The sequence below is a fragment of the Salvelinus fontinalis genome, chromosome 15 (assembly GCF_029448725.1).
Source record: "Salvelinus fontinalis isolate EN_2023a chromosome 15, ASM2944872v1, whole genome shotgun sequence".
Classification (NCBI taxonomy): domain Eukaryota; kingdom Metazoa; phylum Chordata; class Actinopteri; order Salmoniformes; family Salmonidae; genus Salvelinus; species Salvelinus fontinalis.
The window spans coordinates 3,307,252-3,328,723 of record NC_074679.1 but is presented as its reverse complement, the minus strand read 5'-3'; the positions used below and the strand labels follow the sequence as shown (position 1 = coordinate 3,328,723).

Below are 21,472 nucleotides of genomic sequence, written 5' to 3'. Positions count from 1 at the left end.
GTCTACAACTCAGATGTTTATAAAAGGGTCTTAGATTCATTCTTCGTTCTCTTATGTTCCTGAGTTGTTGTGGTGAGAAACCTCCTCACTCTCTCTCCCTCTGGCTATGAGCCATGGCTATGGGCCATGCTTTCCTTTGTCTCTCTCTCTCTCTTTGACCATGTTTGGAATAATGCCTCGAAATTCTTGTAACTGAAGCTTTATGCCCTGTATGGCAATCTGTTTATTTTACAAAGTAATTAAATACACTGAGGTTTTCAAAGGAGAAGTCATCTGAGGAGGTTTAGTGAAATCAAGATCACCCATAAACGTCTCGGACAGATTGACCACGGTGGGATCGAAGGACATCCTCCTCAACACTAAACTTTCTTTCATTGATACGTGTAACGAAACACGCTGGGAACACTTTAGATAACCCATCGGGTTCCACTCCTCTGGGTTCCTTACGAACGACAGGATTTGTTACGACCTTCCCTTCAGCCAAATCGTTTCCCAATATGAATGAGATCACCCTTCACCGGTAGGCTAGGCCTCACTCCAACAACAACAGAACCAGAAATAAGATCAGACTCAAGATCCACATTATACAAAGGAACTTCCATGCAACCCATTTCCATGCCTTGTACTAACACACTGTAACCAGTTGCTGAAGTGTCAGACAAAGGTAAAACATCGTCCTAAATGATGGACTGGACCTCCCGCAGTGTCTCGCAGTGTCTCCAACGACTGCTTATCAGTATCGCCACTCTGCAGAGACACGAACCGCAGAGTGAAGGAAAAGCAGCCAATAAGTGCTCAGCATATGTGGGAACTTCTTTACTTAAGACTGTTGGAAAAAACAAATCCAGCTGAAACTGGTTGAGAGAATGCCAAGAGTGTGCAAAGCTGTCATCAAGGCAAAAGTTGGATACTTTGAAGAATCTAAAATCTAAAATATATTTTGATTTGTTTAATTTTTTGGTTACTGTATGTATAACGATCACATGATGGCGAATATGCAAGCAATTTATATTTTGGATTTATGGGAATTGACTCTTCTGAATGATTTGATCAAAAAGGATACGAAAGGTCTTACATTTGAATCGACTAGGGATTAAAGTCTTCATGACTGGCTGTATATTGTCAGGCAAAATATAAAAAAATCTAAGAACATGTTAATTCTAGAGCTTGTTGTGTTTTTCCTTGGGAAGAATGAAATGCGACACAGCAAACTAGGGTCGAACATGCTTGAAACGACTGTGAAGTCCCAGAAGACATCAGTGTAAAATAGAGCAGTTCAAATCAGAACTTCAAGCATGTGAAAAAGGACGTGATTTGACCAGGCTATCTCTACATGATTTAACCAGGCTATCTCTACATGATTTAACCAGGCTATCTCTACATGATTTAACCAGGCTATCTCTACATGATTTAACCAGGCTATCTCTACATGATTTAACCAGGCTATCTCTACATGATTTAACCAGGCTATCTCTACATGATTTAACCAGGCTATCTCTACATGATTTAACCAGGCTATCTCTACATGATTTAACCAGGCTATCTCTACATGATTTAACCAGGCTATCTCTACATGATTTAACCAGGCTATCTCTACGTGATTTAACCAGGCTATCTCTACATGATTTAACCAGGCTATCTCTACATGATTTAACCAGGCTATCTCTACATGATTTGACCAGGCTATCTCTACATGATTTAACCAGGCTATCTCTACATGATTTAACCAGGCTATCTCTACATGATTTGACCAGGCTATCTCTACATGATTTGACCAGGCTATCTCTACATGATTTGACCAGGCTATCTCTACATGATTTAACCAGGCTATCTCTACATGATTTAACCAGGCTATCTCTACATGATTTAACCAGGCTATCTCTACATGATTTAACCAGGCTATCTCTACGTGATTTAACCAGGCTATCTCTACATGATTTAACCAGGCTATCTCTACATGATTTAACCAGGCTATCTCTACGTGATTTAACCAGGTCATTTCTACATGATTTAACCAGGTCATTTCTACATGATTTGACCAGGTCATTTCTACATGATTTGACCAGGTCATTTCTACATGATTTGACCAGGTCATTTCATCATGATTTAACCAGGCTATCTCTACATGATTCGACCAGGCGATCTCTACATGATTTGACCAGGCGATCTCTACATGATGTGACCAGGATATTTCTACATGATTTGACCAGGTAATTTCCACATGATTCGACCAGGACATCTCTACATGATTTGACCATGTCATTTCTACATGATTTTACCATGTCATTTCTACATAATTTGACCAAGTCATTTCTACATGATTTGACCAGGATATTTCTATATGATTTGACCAGGATATTTCTACATGATTTGACCAGGTCATATCTACATGACTTGACCAGGTCATTTCCACATGATTTGACCAGGATATTTCTACATGATTTGACCAGGTCATTTCTACATGATTTGACCAGGTCATTTCTACATGATTTGACCAGGTCATTTCTACATGACTTGACCAGGTCATTTCCACATGATTTGACCAGGTCATTTCTACATGATTTGACCAGGTCATTTCTACATGACTTGACCAGGTCATTTCCACATGATTTGACCAGGTCATTTCTACATGATTTGACCAAGTCATTTCCATACGATTTGACCAGGTCATTTCCATACGATTTGACCAGGTCATTTCTAGATGATTTGACCAGGTCATTTCCACATGATTTGACCAGGTCATTTCTACATGATTTGACCAGGCTATCGCTACATGATTTGACCAGGTAATTTCTACATGATTTGACCAGGTCATTTCTACGTGACGTGCAGAGATTCGCTAGAACAGAGCACAAATCATCTCAAAGGTCACTTGTCTGTCTCGTAATGAAATAAACTTGTATTTAGAATTAGATTCTCAGACATTTCTTCCCTGACTAGTATTGTAACTCTATGGTGTTCTTAAATATTGCTAAATAATCTTTATATAATCAGATAACTCATTAAATGGGCTAATTGCGTAGTCTCATTACGAGTCGCATGTGATGTATATATAATTAACTGCATATACACATATAAAATATTACTACACTACAATAGCGTGTGCTGTGTGACAGCGCTACCCACCAGTCTCTGCCTGGCTCTCCTGGCCCCGGTTGATGAGCAGGTATCTAGGGCTCTCAGGGCAGAAGGGGAGGGCCAGGTACTGTAGCAGGGCAGGTATCAGAGACAGGGAAAACATCATAGCCCACAGCTCTTTTGTTCCCAGCACTGTTTCAAGACCAGCTACCTAGAAATAACAACACACAGAGAAACAACGTCATCTCAAAGCCATCTACAGTCAACAACAACAACACTCACTGTTAACCCTGCCACCTGCAGTCTAACAACACTCACTGTTAACCCTGCTATCTAACAACACTACTGTTAACCCTGTTGTCTAACAACACTACTGTTAACCCTGCTGTCTAACAACACTACTGTTAACCCTGCTGTCTAACAACACTACTGTTAACCCTGCCACCTGCAGTCTAACAACACTCACTGTTAACCCTGCTTTCTAACAACACTACTGTTAACCCTGTTGTCTAACAACACTACTGTTAACCCTGTTGTCTAACAACACTACTGTTAACCCTGCTGTCTAACAATACTACTGTTAACCCTGCCACCTGCAGTCTAACAACACTCACTGTTAACCCTGCTTTCTAACAACACTACTGTTAACCCTGTTGTCTAACAACACTACTGTTAACCCTGCTGTCTAACAACACTACTGTTAACCCTGCTGTCTAACAACACTACTGTTAACCCTGCTGTCTAACAACACTACTGTTAACCCTGCTGTCTAACAACACTACTGTTAACCCTGCTGTCTAACAACACTACTGTTAACCCTGCCAGCTACAGTCTAACAACACTACTGTTAACCCTGCCACCTGCAGTCTAACAACACTCACTGTTAACCCTGCCACCTGCAGTCTAACAACACTACTGTTAACCCTGCCACCTGCAGTCTAACAACACTACTGTTAACCCTGCTGTCTAACAACACTACTGTTAACCCTGCTGCCTACAGTCTGACAACACTACTGTTAACCCTGCTGTCTAACAACACTACTGTTAACCCTGCTGTCTAACAACACTACTGTTAACCCTGCTGTCTAACAACACTACTGTTAAACCTGCCACCTACAGTCTAACAACACTACTGTTAAACCTGCAATCTACAGTCTAACAACACTACTGTTAACCCTGCTGTCTACAACACTACTGTTAACCCTGCTGTCTAACAACACTACTGTTAAACCTGCCACCTACAGTCTAACAACACTACTGTTAACCCTGTTGTCTAACAACACTACTGTTAACCCTGCTGTCTACAACACTACTGTTAACCCTGCTGTCTGACAACACTACTGTTAACCCTGCCACCTGCTGTCTAACAACACTACTGTTAACCCTGCTGTCTAACAACACTACTGTTAACCCTGCTGTCTAACAACACTACTGTTAACCCTGCTGTCTAACAACACTACTGTTAACCCTGCTGTCTAACAACACTACTGTTAACCCTGCTGTCTAACAACACTACTGTTAACCCTGCTGTCTAACAACACTACTGTTAACCCTGCTGTCTAACAACACTACTGTTAACCCTGCTGTCTAACAACACTACTGTTAACCCTGCTGTCTAACAACACTACTGTTAACCCTGCTGTTTAACAACAATAACAGTAATGTTTCAGTAATAATTCAGTAATAATTCAGTAAAAATTCAGTAATGTTTCAGTAATAATTCAGTAATAATTCAGTAATAATTCAGTAATGTACCAGTAATGTTTCAGTAATAATCCAGTAATAATTCAGTAATGTACCAGTAATGTTTCAGTAATAATCCAGTAATGTTTTAGTAATGTTCCAGTAATGTTTCAGTAATAATTCAGTAATAATTCAGTAATGTTTTAGTAATAATTCAGTAATGTCCCAGTAATGTTTCAGTAATGTTTCAGTAATAATTCAGTAATGTTTCAGTAATAATTCAGTAATGATCCAGTAATGTTCCAGTAATGTTTCAGTAATAATTCAGTAATGTTTCAGTAATAATTCAGTAATAATTCAGTAATGTTCCAGTAATGTTTCAGTAAAAATTCAGTAATGTTTCAGTAATAATTCAGTAATAATTCAGTAATAATTCAGTAATGTACCAGTAATGTTTCAGTAATGTTTCAGTAAAAATTCAGTAATAATTCAGTAATGTTTCAGTAATAATTCAGTAATAATCCAGTAATGTTCCAGTAATGTTTCAGTAATAATTCAGTAATAATTCAGTAATGTTTTAGTAATAATTCAGTAATGTCCCAGTAATGTTTCAGTAATGTTTCAGTAATAATTCAGTAATAATTCAGTAATGTTTCAGTAAAAATTCAGTAATTGTCCAGTAATGTTTCAGTAATAATTCAGTAATAATTCAGTAATGATCCAGTAATGTTTCAGTAATGTGTCAGTAATAATTCAGTAATGTTCCAGTAATAATTCAGTAATGTTTTAGTAATAATTCAGTAATGTCCCAGTAATGTTTCAGTAATTTTTCAGTAATTTTCCAGTAATAATTCAGTAATGTTTCAGTAATGTTTCAGTAATAATTCAGTAATAATTCAGTAATAATTCAGTAATGTTTCAGTAATGTTTCAGTAATAATTCAGTAATAATTCAGTAATAATTCAGTAATGTTTCAGTAATGTTTCAGTAATAATCCAGTAATAATTCAGTAATGTTTCAGTAATAATTCAGTAATAATTCAGTAATGTTTCAGTAATAATCCAGTAATAATTCAGTAATAATTCAGTAATAATTCAGTAATAATTCAGTAATAATTCAGTAATGTCCCAGTAATAATCCAGTAATGTCCCAGTAATGTTTCAGTAATAATTCAGTAATGTTTCAGTAATAATTTAGTAATAATTCAGTAATGTTTCAGTAATAATTCAGTAATAATTCAGTAATGTTCCAGTAATGTTTCAGTAATAATTCAGTAATGTTTCAGTAATAATTCAGTAATAATTCAGTAATGTTCCAGTAATGTTTCAGTAATAATTCAGTAATGTTTCAGTAATAATTCAGTAATAATTCAGTAATGTTCCAGTAATGTTTCATTAATAATTCAGTAATGTTTCAGTAATAATTCAGTAATAATTCAGTAATAATTCAGTAATGTTCCAGTAATGTTTCAGTAATAATTCAGTAATGTTTCAGTAATAATTCAGTAATAATTCAGTAATGTTCCAGTAATGTTTCAGTAATAATTCAGTAATGTTTCAGTAATAATTCAGTAATAATTCAGTAATGTTCCAGTAATGTTTCAGTAATAACTCAGTAATGTTTCAGTAATAATTCAGTAATAATTCAGTAATGTTCCAGTAATGTTTCAGTAATAATTCAGTATTGTTTCAGTATTTATTCAGTAATGTCCCAGTAATGTTCTAGTAATAATTCAGCAATAATTCAGTAATAATCCAGTAATGTTTCAGTAATAATTCAGTAATAATTCAGTAATGTTTCAGTAATAATTCAGTAATGTTCCAGTAATGTTTCAGTATTAATTCAGTAATAATTCAGTAATGTTTCAGTAATAATTCAGTAATGTTCCAGTAATGTTTCAGTAATAATTCAGTAATGTTCAAGTAATTTTTCTGTAAAAATTCAGTAATGGTCCAGTAATGTTTCAGTAATAATTCAGTAATAATTTAGTAATGATCCAGTAATGTTTCAGTAATAATTCAGTAATAATTCAGTAATGATCCAGTAATGTTTCAGTAATAATTCAGTAATGTTTCAGTAATGTTTCAGTCATAATTCAGTAATAATTCAGTACTGTTTCAGTAATGTTTCAGTAATAATTCAGTAATAATTCAGTAATAATTCAGTAATGTTTCAGTAATACTTCAGTAATAATTCAGTAATGATCCAGTAATGTTTCAGTAATAATTCAGTAATAATTCAGTAATAATTCAGTAATGATCCAGTAATGTTTCAGTAATGTTTCAGTAATAATTCAGTAATAATTCAGTACTGTTTCAGTAATGTTTCAGTAATAATTCAGTAATAATTCAGTACTGTTTCAGTAATGTTTCAGTAATAATTCAGTAATAATTCAGTAATAATTCAGTAATGTTTCAGTAATAATTCAGTAATAATTCAGTAATGATCCAGTAATGTTTCAGTAATAATTCAGTAATGTTTCAGTAATGTTTCAGTAATAATTCAGTAATAATTCAGTAATGTTCCAGTAATGTTTCAGTAATAATTCAGTAATAATTCAGTAATAATTCAGTAATGTTTCAGTAATGTTTCAGTAATAATTCAGTAATAATTCAGTAATAATTCAGTAATAATTCAGTAATGTTTCAGTAATGTTTCAGTAAAAATTCAGTAATGTTTCTGTAATGTTCCAGTAATGTTTCAGTAATAATTCAGTAATGTTTCAGTAATAATTCAGTAATGTTTCAGTAATAATTCAGTAATGTTTCAGTAATAATTCAGTAATGTTCCAGTAATAATTCAGTAATGTTCCAGTAATGTTTCAGTAATAATTCAGTAATGTTTCAGTAATGTCCCAGTAATGTCCCAGTAATAATTCAGTAATGTCCCAGTAATAATTCAGTAATAATTCAGTAATGTCCCAGTAATAATTCAGTAATAATTCAGTAATGTTCCAGTAATGTTTCAGTAATAATTCAGTAATGTTTCAGTAATAATTCAGTAATGTTTCAGTAATAATTCAGTAATAATTCAGTAATGTTCCAGCAATGTTTCAGTAATAATTCAGTAATGTTCCAGCAATGTTTCAGTAATAATTCAGTAATGTTCCAGTAATGTTTTAGTAATAATTCAGTAATGTCCCAGTAATGTCACAGTAATGTTTCAGTAATGTTTCAGTAATATTTCTGCTACAAATTAAATCTGCTTTCTTTCTTTTTCTTTTCTTTGCCACTCTGAGAGCTCCTCATTGTTACACCTGTCCCCTTCTGAAAGCTCACCATTGCTGCAGCTTCATTTCAATGTTGGTAGTCATATCGTGTGAAACAATGCAGAGGATCTCTCTCAGGGTGGAATAGTCCATTATTATGAACCAGACAGGGTGGAATAGTCCATTATTATGAACCATACAGGGTGGAAAAGTCCATTATTATGAACAAGTCAAGGTGGAATAGTCCATTATTATGAACCAGACAGGGTGGAATAGTCCATTATTATGAACCAGACAGGGTGGAATAGTCCATTATTATGAGCCAGACCGTTGGTGATTAATGATCCCTGTTTTACTATTATGAGAAAAAAACTTGGATTAAATTCATATTGATATGAAAAATATGTATATATATGGACATAAATGATTAATCTATTATGAAATAGGTTGCATTGGAGACTCAGGCAGACAACGTCTATTCTCACCATGCCCAAGAGTATGCCCGTAGCGAAAGAGACCTGGTTGAGGGTAGCGAAGGCCCCTCTGAGGTTGGTGGGGGAGACTTCCTGGATGTAGAGAGGGTTGAGACTCATCACAAGGCCACAGAACAGACCGAACACCAGCCGGCCAACAATCAGCATCTCAAATGACTCATTGGCCTTAGAGGCAAACATCAGACAGGCTCCCACCACCGACAGGGCATTCACTATCAGGATGGAGTTACGCCTGGAAAGAGGGAAGAGGGAATCAATCAATCAACCAATCAATCAACCAATCAGTCAATCAATCAACCAATCAGTCACTATCAGGATGGAGTTACACCTGAGGCGAGGGAAAAGGGATTCAATCAACCAATCAATCAGTCTATCGATCAATCAATCGAGATACGTATCTTCTCTAGCTTTCCCCAAATTCACATGTTTTCCCAGAAATCCCAGTTGGAAGATTCCTGGAATAAATTAGGGAATTAGCCGGAAATGCAGGAATCCGTGGATTTCTGGATCACCTGGGAATTTTGGGGAAGTTACTAGAATATTGCAACACTAGGTAGAACCCACCTGCCGAAGCAACACCAGGTAGAACCCACCTGCCGAAGCAACACTAGGTAGAACCCACCTGCCGAAGCAACACTAGGTAGAACCCACCTGCCGAAGCAACACTAGGTAGAACCCACCTGCCGAAGCAACACTAGGTAGAACCCACCTGCCGAAGCAACACTAGGTAGAACCCACCTGCCGAAGCAACACTAGGTAGAACCCACCTGCCGAAGCAACACTAGGTAGAACCCACCTGCCGAAGCAACACCAGGTAGAACCCACCCGCCGAAGCAACACTAGGTAGAACCCACCTGCCGAAGCAACACTACGTAGAACCCACCTGCCAAAGCAACACTAGGTAGAACCCACCTGCCTGAGCAACACTAGGTAGAACCCACCTGCCGAAGCAACACCAGGTAGAACCCACCTGCCGAAGCAACACTAAGTAGAACTCACCCGCCGAAGCAACACTAGGTAGAACCCACCCTCCGAAGCAACACTAAGTAGAATCCACCTGCCTAAGCAACACCAGGTAGAACCCTACCTGCCGAAGAAACACCAGGTAGAACCCACCTGCCGAAGCAACATTAGGTAGAACCCACCTGCCGAAGCAACACTAGGTAGAACCCACCTGCCGAAGCAACACTACGTAGAACCCACCTGCCAAAGCAACACTAGGTAGAACCCACCTGCCTGAGCAACACTAGGTAGAACCCACCTGCCGAAGCAACACCAGGTAGAACCCACCTGCCGAAGCAACACTAAGTAGAACTCACCCGCCGAAGCAACACTAGGTAGAACCCACCCTCCGAAGCAACACTAAGTAGAATCCACCTGCCTAAGCAACACCAGGTAGAACCCTACCTGCCGAAGAAACACCAGGTAGAACCCACCTGCCGAAGCAACATTAGGTAGAACCCACCCTCCGAAGCAACACTAAGTAGAATCCACCTGCCTAAGCAACACCAGGTAGAACCCTACCTGCCGAAGAAACACCAGGTAGAACCCACCTGCCGAAGCAACACCAGGTAGAACCCTACCTGCCGAAGAAACACCAGGTAGAACCCACCTGCCGAAGCAACACCAGGTAGAACCCTACCTGCCGAAGGTGTCAGCCAGACACTTGACCCCTAGTGACCCCAGCAGGGCTCCAAAGTCCTTGATGCTGACGGAGAGGGACCACAGGAAGGTCAGGCTGTGATCTGGCATCGACTGATTATGTCTGGACCTCCAGGTGTGGTTGAAGAACTCCTCGATGATCTGAGCAAGAGAGGTCATAAGTAAAAACGGAAACAAATTTATTTGTCACATGCTTTGTAAACAACCGATGTAGACTAATAGTGAAATTCTTAACTCCGGGCCCTTCCCAACCATGCAGAGAGAAAAATATAATTAACATTTACAACGTAGGTGCACACAGGTCGAAAGAAACATTTGAGGTGACAACGGCGGGTCTCGTTGGCAATAAATTAGTTAAAAAAATGGTGAAACCAAAGCTTACCATAGCCAGCTAGCTAACATAGTATCCCTCTGTTTGAGAAAAAAAATTACGAAATGTCTCTCTGTCTCTCTGTGTACAGTAAGTATATGGAAGGGGGTGAGAACCATGAGCCTCCTAGGTTTTGTATTGAAAGTCAATGAACCCAGAGGAGGACGGAAAATAGCTGTCCTCCGGCTACACCATGGTGCTACCCTACAGAGTGCTGTTGAGGCTACTGTAGACCTTCATTGCAAAACAGTGTGTTTTAATCAGTGAAAATATTTAGTCTAGTTTTATCTAAAAAAAAAAGATAACTTTTTAAGTGTTTCCCTTCCTCCTCTGAGGAGCCACCAATGCTATATACCCGGGGTACCAGTACTGAGTCAATGTCCAGGGGTACTAGGTAATAACTTGGCTATATACACAGGGTCCCAGTACTGAGTCATTGTGTTTCCCTTCCTCCTCTGAGGAGCCACCAATGCTATATACACGGGGTACCAGTACCGGGTCGATGTCCAGGGGTACGAGATAATTGAGGTAGATGCGGACATATAGGTAGTGACTAGGCAACAGGATAGATGGTAACCAGTAGCAGCAGCGTATGTGACGAGTCAAAAGGGTCAATGCAGATAGTCCAGGTAGCTATTGGTTAACTCTTTAGCAGTCTTATAGCTTGGTGGTGGAAGTTGTCAGGGTCCTACTGGTTCTAGATTTGGTGTATCAGTACCGCTTGTCGTGCGGTAGCAGAGAGAACAGTCCATGACTTGGGTGGCTGGAGCCTTGGACAATTTTTACGGCCTTCCTCATGACACCGCTTGGTATAGAAGTCCTGGATGGCAGCTCAGCAGTGATATACTGGGCTGTACGCACTACCCTCTGTAGTGCCTTTCTGTCAGATGCCAAGCAGTTACCATACCAAGCAGTGATGCAGCCAGTCATTATGCGCTCAATGGTGCAGCTGTAGAACTTTTTGCGTTTCTGAGGGCCCCAAGCCAAGTTCTTGACCCGCTTTTCAGCCTCCGGAAGAGGAAGTGCTGTTGTCTTGCCTTCTTCACAACTTTCTTGGTGTGTTTGGACCATGTTAATTCCTTAGTGATGTGGACACCGAGGAACTTGAAGCTCTTGACCCGCTCCACTAAAGCCCCCATCAATGTGGATCGGGGCGCTCTCGGCCCTCCGTTTCCTGTGGTCTTACAATCATCTTCTTTGTCTTGCTGACCGTTGAGGAAGAGGTTGTTGTCCTGGCACCAACACTGCCAGGTCTCTGACCTCCTCCCTATAGGCTGTCTCATCGCCATCGGTGATCAGGCCTACCACCAACGTGTCGTCAGCTAACTTAATGATGGTGTTGGAGTCGTGCGTGGCCACGCAAACCGTAAACAATTAAGTAAACCTTGTCTGAGCCAGAACGGCCCATAGGGCAGGAGCCTCTCCTGATTCTGTAGTGTGAGGCAGCCAGAACGGCCCATAGGGCAGGAGCCTCTCCTGATTATGTAGTGTGAGGCAGCCAGAACGGCCCATAGGGCAGGAGCCTCTCCTGATTCTGTAGTGTGAGGCAGCCAGAACAGCCCATAGGGCAGGAGCCTCTCCTGATTCTGTAGTGTGAGGCAGCCAGAACGGCCCATAGGGCAGGAGCCTCTCCTGATTATGTAGTGTGAGGCAGCCAGAACAGCCCATAGGGCAGGAGCCTCTCCTGATTCTGTAGTGTGAGGCAGCCAGAACGGCCCATAGGGCAGGAGCCTCTCCTGATTCTGTAGTGTGAGGCAGTTAGAACGGCCCATAGGGCAGGAGCCTCTCCTGATTCTGTAGTGTGAGGCAGTTAGAACGGCCCATAGGGCAGGAGCCTCTCCTGATTCTGTAGTGTGAGGCAGCCAGAACAGCCCATAGGGCAGGAGCCTCTCCTGATTCTGTAGTGTGAGGCAGCCAGAACGGCCCATAGGGCAGGAGCCTCTCCTGATTATGTAGTGTGAGGCAGCCAGAACAGCCCATAGGGCAGGAGCCTCTCCTGATTCTGTAGTGTGAGGCAGCCAGAACGGCCCATAGGGCAGGAGCCTCTCCTGATTCTGTAGAGTGAGGCAGTTAGAACGGCCCATAGGGCAGGAGCCTCTCCTGATTCTGTAGTGTGAGGCAGCCAGAACAGCCCATAGGGCAGGAGCCTCTCCTGATTCTGTAGTGTGAGGCAGCCAGAACGGCCCATAGGGCAGGAGCCTCTCCTGATTATGTAGTGTGAGGCAGCCAGAACAGCCCATAGGGCAGGAGCCTCTCCTGATTCTGTAGTGTGAGGCAGCCAGAACGGCCCATAGGGCAGGAGCCTCTCCTGATTCTGTAGAGTGAGGCATCTTGATGTATAAGTACACCATAGAGATCCTATTAAACTAAAGTTCTAATATGTAATTATTTGAAGTGGACAGGACACTAGTCAGAGAAAATAACATATTATTAACCTTATTATAAGACAATATAAAGGCTCATACATGCTTATAACAAGTTATGAAGCATTATAACCATTAAAGCATTATAGATGAGGTGTTAGCAGCTCTCCAGGTGTCCCTTATAATAATAATAATAATAATAATAATAATAATGTATTAAACTTCTATATTAAACTTTACAGACATATTCTCAAAGTGCTTGTAAAGCAAAATAAATAACAAGAATTCATTGAAGTGAAGAAATATAGGCTACAACAGTGGGCTCGATCAAGTCTGTTTGAGTGTTTTCTTGAAGCGTCCGTCAGATGGACAGCCGTGTGGTAATGAGAGGATCGGGAAGCTACGGGTGCCTTCAGAAGGTACTCAAACCCCCTTTGACTTATTCCACATTTTGTTGTGTTACAACCTGAATTCAACATTTATTAAATATATGTTTCTCTCACCCCATCTAGACACACAATACCCCATAATGGCAAAGTGAAAACATGTTTTTAGAAATGTTTGCAAATGTATTAAAAATGAAATGCAGAAATATCTCATTTAAGTATTCACACCTCTGTGTCAATACCTTATAGAAGCATCGTTGGCAGCGATTACAGCTGTGAGTGTTTCTGGGTCAGTCTCTAAGAGTGATTACAGCTGTGAGTGTTGCTGGGTCAGTCTCTAAGAGTGATTACAGCTGTGAGTGTTTCTGGGTAAGTCTCTAAGAGTGATTACAGCTGTGAGTGTTTCTGGGTCAGTCTCTAAGAGTGATTACAGCTGTGAGTGTTTCTGGGTACATCTCTAAGAGTGATTACAGCTGTGAGTGTTTCTGGGTAAGTCTCTAAGAGTGATTACAGCTGTGAGTGTTTCTGGGTAAGTCTCTAAGAGTGATTACAGCTGTGAGTGTTTCTGGGTACATCTCTAAGAGTGATTACAGCTGAGTCTTTCTGGGTAAATCTCTAAGAGTGATTACAGCTGTGAGTGTTTCTGGGTAAATCTCAAAGAGTGATTACAGCTCAGAGTGTTTCTGGGTAAACCTCTAAGAGCTTTCTACATCTGGAGTGTACAATATTTGCCCTTTATTATTTGTATAATTCTTCAAGCTGTGTCAAATTGGTTGTTGATCATTGCTAGACAACCATTTTCAGGTCTTGCCATAGATTTTTCAAGTATAATTAATAAAGTCAAAACTTTAACTAGGCCACTCAGGAACATTCACTGTCTTCTTGGTAACAACCCTTGTGTTTTAGGTTATTGTCTTGCTGAAAAGTGAATTTATCTCCCAGTGTCTGGTGAAAAGCAGACAATCAGCTGTTCCTCGTTCGCCTGTATCTTTGTAGTGACTGGGTGTATTGATACAGCATCAACAGTGTAATTAATAACTTCACCATGCTCAAAGGGATATTCAATGTCTGCTTCTTTTTTTTACCCATCTACCAATATGTTCCCTTCTTTGCGAGGCATTGGAAAACCTCCCTGGTCTTTGTGGTTGGAATCTGTGTTTGAAATTCACTACTCGACTGAGATTAGTGGGGTACAGAGACGAGGTAGTCATTCAAAAATCATGTTAAACACTGTCACTGCAAACAGAGTGAGTCCATGCAAATTATTATGTGACTTGTTAAGCAAAATGTTATTCCTGATCTTACAAAGAGGTTGAAAACATATTGACTGAATACACTTCACCTTTTCTGTTCTTATTAATTAAGAAAATCAAAATTAAAACATAATTCCACTTTGACATTATGGGGTATTGTGTGTAGGACAATGGCACAAAATCTAAATTTAATCCATTTTAAATTCAGGCTGTAAGACACAAAATGTGTAAAAAGTCAAGGGGGTGTGAATATTTTCTGAAGGCACCATAGATTTGTCAGTGGAGGTGTGAAGTGGTGGCCAGCTCTGCATGTCCAAAGGCAGGCAGGCAGGCGGGCGGGGCGGGCGGGCGGGCGGGCGGGCGGGCTGGCAGGCAGGCAGGCAGGCAGGCAGGCAGGCAGGCAGGCAGGCAGGCAGGCAGGCAGGTAGGCAGCTTCAGGTCGTCTCCCCCGTCTGCAGCTCTGCCTGTATTGGGAGTCTTGTTATGAAGTTTGAGCTCCCCACAGAGTACAGCCCATTCCTTACTTAGGAAGTATCCTCCTGAGCAATGAAAAACTCTGAATGCATCGCCTCCTCTTGGGTCACCATGGGTGAAAAACTCTGAATGCATCGCCTCCTCTTGGGTCACCGTGGGTGAAAAACTCTGAATGCATCGCCTCCTCTTGGGTCACCGTGGGTGAAAAACTCTGAATGCATCGCCTCCTCTTGGGTCACCGTGGGTGAAAAACTCTGAATGCATCGCCTCCTCTTGGGTCACCGTGGGTGAAAAACTCTGAATGCATCGCCTCCTCTTGGGTCACCGTGGGTGAAAAACTCTGAATGCATCGCCTCCTCTTGGGTCACCGTGGGTGAAAAACTCTGAATGCATCGCCTCCTCTTGGGTCACCGTGGGTGAAAAACTCTGAATGCATCGCCTCCTCTTGGGTCACCGTGGGTGAAAAACTCTGAATGCATCACCTCCTCTTGGGTCACCGTGGGTGAAAAACTCTGAATGCATCGCCTCCTCTTGGGTCACCGTGGGTGAAAAACTCTGAATGCATCGCCTCCTCTTGGGTCACCGTGGGTGAAAAACTCTGAATGCATCGCCTCCTCTTGGGTCACCGTGGGTGAAAAACTCTGAATGCATCGCCTCCTCTTGGGTCACCGTGGGTGAAAAACTGTCTATAGGTGTTGTTCAAATGAAAACGCACCTGCTAGCTACCATTAGCTAGTTTGTTGACAGCGCTAGGTTTTCATCAAGTTACGGGCAGAAAATCCAATGAATGATATCAAATCATTATCTGCACTCATTTAGCTATTTGAACATTTAAAAGTTTATATAAAAAAATTATGACATAAAAATGTAGGCGCCATGGCAACTATAGAACTATAGGCTGTTTATACAGAGAAAGACGTTTAACATTCTGCTCAACGCTACGCCACGCCACAGATAGTGTTGTACCTGTTCACTACCTAACAACTCTAGTGCAGACTGATTGAAATGACTTGCAGATGTCCCTGAACACTTTAATCATTACACGCAGAGAGAGAGAGAGAGAAAGAGAGAGAGACAGAGAGACAGAGAGAGAGAGAGAGAGAGAGAGAGAGAGAGAGAGAAAGAGACAGAGAGGGAGAGAGAGACAGGGAAAGAGAGAGAGAGAGAGAGAGAGAGAGAGAGAGAGAGAGAGAGAGAGAGCTGTCTGAATTGCATCAGCACAATCACACCGTCCTCCTATAAGTCAGATGGATTTCTTAATAAGTACCTGTGTGCAAACAGTAAACCATCCAAAACCCTGCTTGCCTAGGAGTAAGACTGTCTGGGCCTGAATAGGAAAGTTACATGAGATTGTTAAGTTTATTCAGTGTTTTATAGAAGCTGTGAGATGTTTGCATGTGGCTGGATGGGATGGAGGTACTACCTGGCTTCCCAGTGCTCTACCTACCCTCATCCTGCTACCCACTCGGAGCTCACCATGGCTCTGCCCTCCCCACACTCCCCTCCTGGCTCTCACCATGGCTCTGCCCTCCCCACACTCCCCTCCTGGCTCTCACCCTGGCTCTGCCCTCCCTACCCTCCCCCCCTGGCTCTCACCCTGGCTCTGCCCTCCCCACCCTCCCCACCCGCCCCGCCTGTCTCTCACCCTGGCTGGGGCGTTGACATTGCCTGTGTGGTAGCCGATCTGGAGGGATCCGAACACAGCTGCCAGGATGGAGGTCAGGAGCGTGGCGGTCATCTGGCTCTGGTCAGGACCCGGTCAGTCAGGGAGAGAACACACAGGGGTTAAAGGTCAGGGGTCAGTTCACACATTGACCAATCACCTTGGGCCTAGCCATTGCACATGGCCTCTAGTCCCACACACTGACCAATCACCTTGGGCCTAGCCATGGCACATGACCTCTAGTCCCACACACTGACCAATCACATGACCTCTAGTCCAAAATAATTATCATTAACTGTACTGTCTCTCACATATATACTACAATATACTGTATTCTATACCTAAATAACCAAACACACTAATCCTGTTTTCAATCACATGATTTTCAAAAGTAGTAAACTAACCTCCTTGGACGCCATTAGGTTGAGTGAGATGTGATGTCACTCCCTGAGGAAAGAAGGTGTACAGTGTAGCCTTTGTTTCTTATCTGTGAGTCAACACTGAGTTGGCACTTAGTGGTCAACACTGAGTTGGCACTTAGAAGTCAACACTGAGTTGGCACTTAGTGGTCAACACTGAGTTGGCACTTAGTGGTCAACACTGAGTTGGCACTTAGTGGTCAACACTGAGTTAGTCCTTAGAAGTCAACACTGAGTTGGCACTTAGAAGTCAACACTGAGTTGGCACTTAGAAGTCAACACTGAGTTGGCACTTAGAAGTCAACACTGAGTTGGCACTTAGAAGTCAACACTGAGTTGGCACTTAGAAGTCAACACTGAGTTGGTCCTTAGAAGTCAACACTGAGTTGACACCTAGAAGTCAACACTGAGTTGGCCCCTTAGAAGTCAACACTGAGTTGACACCTAGAAGTCAACACTGAGTTGGCACTTAGTGGTCAACACTGAGTTGGCACTTAGTGGTCAACACTGAGTTGGCACTTAGAAGTCAACACTGAGTTGGCACTTGGAAGTCAACACTGAGTTGGCATTTAGAAGTCAACACTGAGTTGGCACTTAGAAGTCCGTACTTAGAACTTCATTAATGGTTAAGGTTAGAATTGGAGGAGAGGAAACTTAACCCTGTAGCACGAATTTCCATGTACACTGAGTGTACAAAACATTAAGAACACCTTCCTCATACTGAGTTGCATCCCCAGAACAGCCTCAATTCGTCGGGGCGTGAACTCTACAAGGCGTCGAAAGTTTTCCACCTGGTTGCTGGCCCATGTTGACTACAATGCTTCCCACAGTTGTGTCAAGTTGTCTGGATGTCCTTTGGCTGGTGGACCATTCTTGATACACACGGGAAACTGTTGAGCGTGAAAAACTCAGCAGCGTTGCAGTTCTTGGCACAAACCGGTGCGTCTGGCACCTACTACCAAACCCCGTTCAAAGTCACAAATCTTTTATCTTGCCCATTCACCCTCTAAATGGCACACACACAATCCATGTCTCAATTGTCTTCCCACTGATGAAAGTGCATTTAAACAAGGGACATCAGTAAGGAATCATAGCTTTCACCCGGATTCACCTGGTCAGTCTATGTCATGGAAAGAGCAGGTGTTCTTAATATTTTGTCCGGTCAGTGTATGTTATAAGACGTTCCAACGAGGAAATCCCACCGGACAACCATGTGTTAAGTCACGGGTTGGCAGAGGGATGTTTATTAACACTGGCTGGTCTGGCAGAGGAAGCCTTTATTATGACGGGCTGGCCGTTCATCAGGTGGTAATACGAATAAAACAAATCACATTGATAGATAGCATCATGTACACTACCGGATCAGTGTAAATTGACTGGTAGATTTGACATCCGGTACTATAGCCAGACAGCCTACAATAAAACACAACACACATAATATCCAAAACTGATTATTCTATACTAACTGATTATACTATATTTCTTCTATTCTTGGTGCCAAAGTAATTTCATGATCACAAAAATCAGATTTGTTTTTTCTTCTGGTGTTTCTACAATCAGATATTTAAGTATTGCAAAGGCTACAATCTATATTGCCTTCTGTCACAGGCTTCACGAAGTGAGTGAAGACTGCAGTCTACATGGTATAAATACTGTCAAGCTGTCCAGCTGGATCTTTTTGACACAAAACCTTAACTAACATCCCGTAACCTCCCAAAAAGAGTCTTACCTGAGCCGTGGGGTGACCTGGGCTTCTTTCCCTTCCTAGAAGCCTATAATTGATGATATGATCAGTAATATTCAGTTATTAGTCCTTGCTGTTCTCACTTCTCCTGTGAACGTCCTGTGTTTGTCCGCTCTTCATCCCTCTCCTCTTACTGCAGCAGGAGAAGGTCTCCCATGTCCCCCCCCTCCCCCCCCCCCTCCCTCCCACTACCCACAACCCTCCTGCTGCCACACCACCGGTGTAGGATAAAGTTGTCTCTGAACAACGATCTTGGGTCGGTTTTGCATACTCACCACTAATGGTTAAAGTTAGGATTGATCGAATGGAAGCTGATCCTAGATCTGTACTTAAGGGAAAAGTTTAGCCCATGGGAACAGTGATGAAGTCACATCCAGCTGGTGAATTTGGGGCAAGCCTGAGAGAATGGTACAATGGTAGAGCTGGGCCTTCAGTGGTCAGAGGGAACAAGCAGAGACCCCCCCCCCCCCCACCCACCCACCCACCCACCCTGTAGAGTATGTAGAGTACCCAATGTACCACATTGTACTTGTTTCACCCTGGCTGATCTGTCCACTGCTACAACGAACAACACAACAATCAAAGTATCTACAAAAAAAAGGAAATCAGACACGGTTAGGAGAAATAATAAATTGTTGTAATATCGAGTGCCACGACACGTAGCTTAATAAAGTAAGATGACACACAGAAGGTTTAAAATTAAATGATTGGTGTTCAATGCACTGATCAGCTTCATCCCGGAGGACTAAGAGCCCCACCCAGCCATCACACATAAGTGGAACTATTTCCAGGCACGAGGTTTTAATTGACTACCATGAGCTGGAATGGCGGGAACATCCTTTAAGGATTATCAGAATGGGATTTAGCTACATACACCTGTCCAGAGCGATATCAGGGAGTGATTTACCTGTACACACCTGTCCAGAGCCATATCAGAAAGTGATTTACCTGTACACACCTGTCCAGAGCCATATCAGGGAGTGATTTAGCTACACACACCTGTCCAGAGCCATATCAGGGAGTGATTTAGCTACATACACCTGTCCAGAGCCATATCAGAAAGTGATTTACCTGTACACACCTGTCCAGAGTCATATCAGGGAGTGATTTACCTACACACACCTGTCCAGAGCCATATCAGGGAGTGATTTACCTACATACACCTGTCCAGAGTCATATCAGGGAGTGATTTACCTACATACACCTGTCCAGAGTCATATCAGGGAGTGATTTACCTACACACACCTGTCCAGAGTCATATCAGGGAGTGATTTACCTACACACTCCTGTCCAGAGCCATATCAGGGAGTGATTTACCTACATACACCTGTCCAGAGTCATATCAGGAAGTGATTTAGCTACATACACCTGTCCAGAGTCATATCAGGGAGTGATTTACCTACACACACCTGTCCAGAGCCATATCAGGGAGTGATTTACCTACATACACCTGTCCAGAGCCATATCAGGGAGTGATTTACCTACATACACCTGTCCAGAGTCATATCAGGAAGTGATTTACCTACATACACCTGTCCAGAGCCATATCAGGGAGTGATTTACCTACATACACCTGTCCAGAGTCATATCAGGAAGTGATTTAGCTACATACACCTGTCCAGAGTCATATCAGGGAGTGATTTAACTACACACTCCTGTCCAGAGCCATATCAGGAAGTGATTTAGCTACACACACCTGTCCAGAGTCATATCAGGAAGTGATTTAGCTACATACACCTGTCCAGAGTCATATCAGGGAGTGATTTAACTACACACTCCTGTCCAGAGCCATATCAGGAAGTGATTTAGCTACACACACCTGTCCAGAGTCATATCAGGAAGTGATTTAGCTACATACACCTGTCCAGAGTCATATCAGGGAGTGATTTACCTACACACACCTGTCCAGAGCCATATCAGGGAGTGATTTACCTGTACACACCTGTCCAGAGCCATATCAGGGAGTGATTTACCTGTACACACCTGTCCAGAGCCATATCAGGGAGTGATTTAGCTACATACACCTGTCCAGAGCCATATCAGGGAGAGAAGAGTGTACTGTGGTTTGCTGGTCATGTTTACAGACAGAATGACTCCCCTGCCGGTGAACTGATCCTTTGGTAACCAATGCATGGTGACCCTCAAGAAGACAACCTAGCTCTCAAAACACTCTCCAACCCTGTTCCTGGAGCGCTACTCTCCTGTAGGTTAACACCAGAGCTGCCCAAACCATTTCCTGGAGAGAACCCGCCCCATAGGTTTACACCAGAGCTGCCCAAACAAGTTCCTGGAGAGCTACCGTCCTATAGGTTTACACCAGAGCTGCCCAAACCAGTTCCTGGAGAGCTACCGTCCTGTAGGTTAAAACCAGAGCTGCCCAAACCATTCCTGGAGAGAACCCGCCCCGTAGGTTTACACCAGAGCTGCCCAAACAAGTTCCTGGAGAGCTACCGTCCTATAGGTTTACACCAGAGCTGCCCAAACCAGTTCCTGGAGAGCTACCGTCCTGTAGGTTTACACCAGAGCTGCCCAAACCAGTTCCTGGAGAGCTACCGTCCTATAGGTTTACACCTGAGCTGCCAAAACCAGTTCCTGGAGAGCTACCGTCCTGTAGGTTTACACCAGAGCTGCCCAAACCAGTTCCTGGAGAGCTACCGTCCTATAGGTTTACACCA

At 42.2% G+C, this 21,472-nt stretch overlaps 1 protein-coding gene across 1 annotated transcript in view; it reads right to left on the bottom strand.

Annotated features, from left to right (window-relative positions):
* LOC129811218 (solute carrier family 2, facilitated glucose transporter member 1) overlaps window positions 1-17,053 on the bottom strand; it is a 33,996-nt gene extending 16,943 nt beyond the window's left edge. Inside the window, exons 1-5 of the mRNA XM_055862378.1 lie at window positions 17,039-17,053; window positions 16,617-16,715; window positions 10,106-10,266; window positions 8,455-8,695; window positions 3,127-3,289 (exon numbers count right to left, since the gene is read on the bottom strand). Coding sequence (XP_055718353.1) covers window positions 3,127-3,289; window positions 8,455-8,695; window positions 10,106-10,266; window positions 16,617-16,715; window positions 17,039-17,053 — 679 coding nt within the window. The remainder of the gene's footprint in view (window positions 1-3,126; window positions 3,290-8,454; window positions 8,696-10,105; window positions 10,267-16,616; window positions 16,716-17,038) is intronic.
* Window positions 17,054-21,472: the final 4,419 nt, after the last annotated feature.